General features: G+C 45.9%; 1 protein-coding gene across 1 annotated transcript; it reads right to left on the bottom strand.

The window, feature by feature from the left end:
- Positions 1 to 303: 303 nt before the first annotated feature.
- Positions 304 to 5,118, bottom strand: LOC135530115 (zona pellucida sperm-binding protein 3-like; the record flags this gene model as incomplete). The annotated part of the gene is given in 12 exon segments (XM_064958502.1): positions 304 to 429; positions 1,167 to 1,313; positions 1,480 to 1,596; positions 1,599 to 1,639; positions 1,765 to 1,850; positions 2,004 to 2,121; positions 2,270 to 2,447; positions 3,204 to 3,307; positions 3,397 to 3,512; positions 3,591 to 3,906; positions 4,728 to 4,983; positions 5,034 to 5,118. Coding segments are annotated over 12 exon segments (1,690 nt in total), but the record flags the coding sequence as incomplete, so codon positions are not given.
- Between the last annotated feature and the right edge of the window lie 291 nt (positions 5,119 to 5,409).

Here is a 5,409-nt window from a genome sequence, read left to right as displayed (position 1 = left end):
TATTTAAAAGTGATACTGGCAATTGCCACGTGCAGGTTGACATTTGTACAGACGGTATTGTCCTGGAGGCAGAACTGAGCGATTTCCACTAGATGTGCCAGATGGAAAGTCAAAATTGGCTACATTGTAACAATGTATGCTTTTAATTTAATGTTAGGCATTAGGGTTGGCAGTGAGATTAATGTTTAAAAATCATGTTGTACTTTGTGGCTGTACCACAGCTGGTGAACATTCCTGAACCATCCCAATAAGTGCTAACCTGCTTGCCATGTGCAGGTTATTTCCCTCCTAAAATAGCAGTACCATCATCCCATACATACACTTTCAATAGGTTTCCAATCTCATACTGATCCTCCTCTTCACCCAGACCCTCTTTCTCTGGTAACCTCAAGGTCTCCAAAGGGCTCAGGTGTGAGATCAACTCCAGCTCTGAGAACAGACGATTTGGCACAGAGCTTTCATGCAATTATCATACATTCAAAACAGTAGTACTGTCATTACCTCGTTAGGCGATTAGTTTCTTTCTGCCTGATGAAGCCATCCATATGTTGCAGAGCTAACGAGGCCGTGCTTGTTGGGTCCGACCCTTGGGCCCAAAGGACTAACCTCATTTGGGATTGGGTGAAATAAGGTCCTGGAATTAAATGTAACAGATTAACACAGCTAGTGTTGGCAGAATTGCTAGCCTATAGGACAGGAAAAACAGGTGTCAGTGGCACCCGATGACCTATAAGCAGCACTACTTTGACCAGTGCATCATGGTCTAGGCATCTTGGTTGCCTCCCACACATTTAAAATCTGGCTTTACACTTCTGTACGTACTAGAATGCGAGTTTGGCATCAAGGCCTGTCACTACCTTAACCGCTTGAATACATACAAAATAGTAGCTAGCAAGATGGAGATCAGTTATTTTAATGAGGTGCATTATGCAAGTGGCTAGTTTGCCTCAACTACCTTACTAAAACCACTGCAAAGGTATTCCCTGCAAATGTGCTTTCAAATCATGACGTTCTGCCTCGTGATTTGTTGGAAGAGATTAAACGAGTCAGTCATTGAAACCAGACCTAGTCACTGCTGTTGCCTAGGGTTGGGTTCTCAAGACAACCTGTTCAAAGGTAGTGCACTACATAAGGAATAAGATTATGCCATGTCAGAGTCAAATTACCTGTCTTGAAGTCCATGCCACGCGAACGACTGCCAGCAGAGAAGCCAGGTATATCGATACCTCCACTCGTCCGTGGAGATAGAGGTGTACTCTTCTGTTTACTTGGGAGGACCATCATGGGGCCCAAAGTAGCATCCTGGTCCCATACTAAAAGGACAACACATACATTTGCAGTCAATTAGTCTTCCCTCAATTTCCATATTGGAGAAGGTCCCGCCCCTGCAATGTGTTTTCAGAAGGTGGTGATGGAATAGAGGGATTAAGATGTCAAATACACCTTTCTTGGCCTTCATCCCAATACTCCAATTGTCACCAGAGGCTGGGGGTTTGTTGAGGTAGACACGAGGTTCAAGTTGGCTACCACCTCGTCTTGGACTGAGGGGACGTTGTGCTGGAGCTTGATCAACCCCTTCTGTCTACTCAGGCTTGGACAACGCCCACATAGCAAATCATTCTCATCAGCAGACCTCCATCTGAAATATATGAAAGATCGACTCATGGACCAAGAACACACACCACTTCTTTAAAAAGCTATGGTTATTCCAGTGAATAGGTCACAGCCCAGTAACAGTAGCTAAGGAAATGTGACTTATCCCACCTGCCATCAATGAAGGAGCATGCCTTGTTGCTAGGCTCTGCATGGTCCATGACAGGGACTGCCATAAGGTGGCAGGTGATGTACAGCTGTGAAAAACAGGATAAGCAAAACAAAGATGCAGAATCACAGTAGCCTACATAATGTCTGTAAATTATGTTACTGTAGAATATTTGAACTACAGTACCCATAATGGCCTCTACAACATTGTTTTTAGTATTTTTATTAAATACCACCCTCACCTCTGCCCTGTCCTCCTGGTAGAACCTAAAGGCATCAATGTGGAACCCGAGCTTGTGGTCCTGGGTCCTATGCATGAAACCAGAGCGGGAACCAGGCAGCTGGGAATCCGACAAGCACCTGGAGGGAGATAATATTAAAATACATATTGGGGCATCTTCCTTAGTAACCAATTAAGAAGTCTCAAAGCCCTCAAATGGCATATTCTATTGTTCTCTACGGGCCAGCCGGATAATAGTCATTCTAAGTCATTTCCCCCCCTGCTTACCCATCACCCTCAATGAAGACATATCTGGGGACAGAGTTGCTCTCAGGGTCCAGTGTGGCCACGCAGCTGCTAACAAAGACCCTGAGCCTGGTGTGGTGAGCAACCCTGACAGACGCCTCAATGTTGATGGGATCACCCAGGAAGTAGACTCCAGAACCCCGCTCATAGAGCCAGTCACCTGGAAAGGAAATGGCAGTAAAGAAAGATCGTACTGCAAGTGATGCGTTTCAAAGTTACGAACACGAGTCGCTATTAAAACTACCACGGCCAGAACATATTGTCAATAGGCGCTCAACTAGTGAGCATCTAATAATGGATTAAGATGAGGGCCATGTTTAGGAGACAAACTGTATAACGGTGCAGATAGAAGTGTCCCCAATAACAGTTGTCTGATGTGATTCCGTATTTTGCATGTCAGAGGGGCATTAGTGCTACATAGCCGCAGGCAGATATAAATGTACTATGGAACCCTGACCTGTTCACCGGACGTGCTACCTGTCCCAGACCGGCTGTTTTCAACTCTAGAGACAGCAGGAGCGGTAGAGATACTCTCAATGATCGTCTATGAAAAGCCAACTGACATTTACTCCTGAGGTGCTCACCTGCTGCACCCTCGACAACTACTGTGATTATTATTTGACCATGCATGAACATTTGAACATCGTTGCCATGTTGTGTTATAATCTCCACCCGGCACAGCCAGAAGAGGACTGGCCACCCCTCAGAGCCTTTCTAGGGAGTTTCCTAGCCACCGTGCTTCTACACCTACATTGCTTGCTGATGTAAGAAGGGCTATATAAATAAATATCTGAACATTCAATTCACGGGTTTTACCAAGCTTCTGGGAGAGCGCCATTGTATCCTTTTGATTTATTATCTGAATGGTCAACAAAATTGTACCCTGCGAAATGCAGCCCAGGATTTATTTACCCACTTGTCATAAGCTTCAATGAGAACTGCAGGGTGTCTTCAGCAGACACCGTGGCGGTGAAAGGGATCCAGGTCGGCTGGAGAGAAGAGCTGTCCAAACTGTACTTCCTGAAACAGAAAGTACAGACCGGTGAATACACCAATAGGTCAACGCAGGATTCCTATGACCGTCATACAACAGTATAGCCTAAACTCACCTTTCATAATGACACTCAATTGGGATTACAGCACCAGCCATTCGAATAACGCCATCTGGTGTGGTTCTGGGTGTATATCTGAGGAGGTTTGCGTAGATCAATGAGTCTTCGTTCAGCTGTGGAGTCACAAAGCAGCATTTAAGAGAAGGTTGTTTCAAGAAGTCAACTACTGAATTTTTAAAAATATATATTACCATGTACTTGGTTCCACAGTCCGAAAGTGCTGCGAATATTCTGTACTCATCTCCGGCTGCTGAAGCTGTAGCCCTACACGGCTCTTGGTCTTGGTACTGTTCAACTCCAAGTCGCAGGTCATCCACGTCGATTAGATTACCGAGTTTAAACAGATCAGCCTTCACGATTATCTCCATGTAGTCTGAATGGCACGTCACAGCGACAGTTTCTACTCGAACTGGCCTTGAAACTGTTTGTTGGAGTGGAGGCTGTTCAAAGCGTGGACGATTGTCAAATTGCGGTGTTCGCCTTGGAAGTTGTTGCCATGTGTCAGTGCTATAAGTATATGACAAAGCAGGAGAGAGTAAGAAGTTTTCCACAAGTAAAAACCAAACCAGTTGCTTGAACAATAACCTGAGCGTGTTTGCCATCATGAGTCCCATGCCAACAACTAATGTGACTCTGTAGGTTAGAGGACAGGGTGCCTCTGCTATGCTACAATTGATGAAACTGAGGTAGCTTTTAACAACCAACCAGGCTGCACACCTGCGCTGGATTACGCCCTAATTTGGCCTTGCCTCTGATTAGTCGAGATCTTTAATTGGCACGCATGTTCAAATCAAATCACATTTTATTTGTCACAAACACATGGTTAGCAGATGTTAATGCGAGTAAGCGAAATGCTTGCGCTTCTGGTTCCGACAGTGCAGTAATATCTAACAAGTAATCTAACAGTTCCCCAACAACCTCAACTAATACACACAAATCTAAAAGGGGTGAATGAGAAAATGTACATATAAATATAAGGATGAACAACGGCCAAGCGGCATAGGCAAGGTGCAATAGATGGTATAAAATACAGTACATAAATATGATATGAGTATTGTAAGATATGTAAACATTATTAAGTGGCATCGTTTAAAGTGACTAATGATCCATTTGTTAAAGTGGCCAGTGATTGCGTCTCCATGTAGGCAGCAGTCTCTCTGAGTTAGTGACTGCTGTTTAGCAGTCTGATGGCCTTGAGATAGAAGCTGTTCTTCAGTCTCTCGGTCCCAGCTTCGATGCACCTGTACTGACCTCACCTTCTGGATGGTAGCGGTGTGAACAGGCAGTGGCTCGGGTGGCTGTTGTCTTTGATGATCTTTTTTGCCTACCTGTTACATCGGGTGCTATAGATGCCAAGGTTGGGCAGGTAGTTTGCCCCCGGTGATGCGTTGTGCAGACCGCACCACCCTCTGGAGAGCCTTGCGGTTGAGGCCAAGCAGTTGCCGTACCAGGCTGTGATACATCCTGACAGGATGCTCTCGATTGTGGATCTGAAAAAGTTAGTCAGAGTTTTGGGTGACAAGCCACATTTCTTCAGCCTCCTGAGGTTGAAGAGGCGCTGATGCGCCTTCTTCACCACACCGTCTGTGTGGGTGGACCATTTCAGTTTGTCGTTGATGTGTATGCCGAGGAACTTTCCACTTTCTCCACTGGTGTCCCTTCAATGTAGGTGTTGGGGTGGGGGGGCTCCTTCAGCTGTTTCCTGAAGTCCACGATCATCTCTTTTTTTTGTTGACGTTGAGTGAGAAGCTGTTTCCCTGACACCACACTCCGTGCCCTCACCTCCTCCCTGTAGGCTGTCTCGTCGTTATTGGTAATCAAGCCCACTACTGTTGTGTCGTCTGCAAACTTGATCGTTGAGTTGGAGGCGTGCTATGGCCACGCAGTCGTGGGTGAACAGGAGTACAGGTGGGGGCTGTGCACGCACCTGTGTGGGGCCCCAGTGTTCAGAGTCAGCGAGGTAGAGGTGTTGTTTCTTACGTTCACCACCTGGGGGAGGCCCGTCAGAAA

Source organism: Oncorhynchus masou, unplaced genomic scaffold (assembly GCF_036934945.1).
Source record: "Oncorhynchus masou masou isolate Uvic2021 unplaced genomic scaffold, UVic_Omas_1.1 unplaced_scaffold_12631, whole genome shotgun sequence".
NCBI lineage: Eukaryota > Metazoa > Chordata > Actinopteri > Salmoniformes > Salmonidae > Oncorhynchus > Oncorhynchus masou.
Note: the sequence above shows the minus strand (reverse complement) of the source record. Positions and strands in the feature narration are given on the sequence as shown.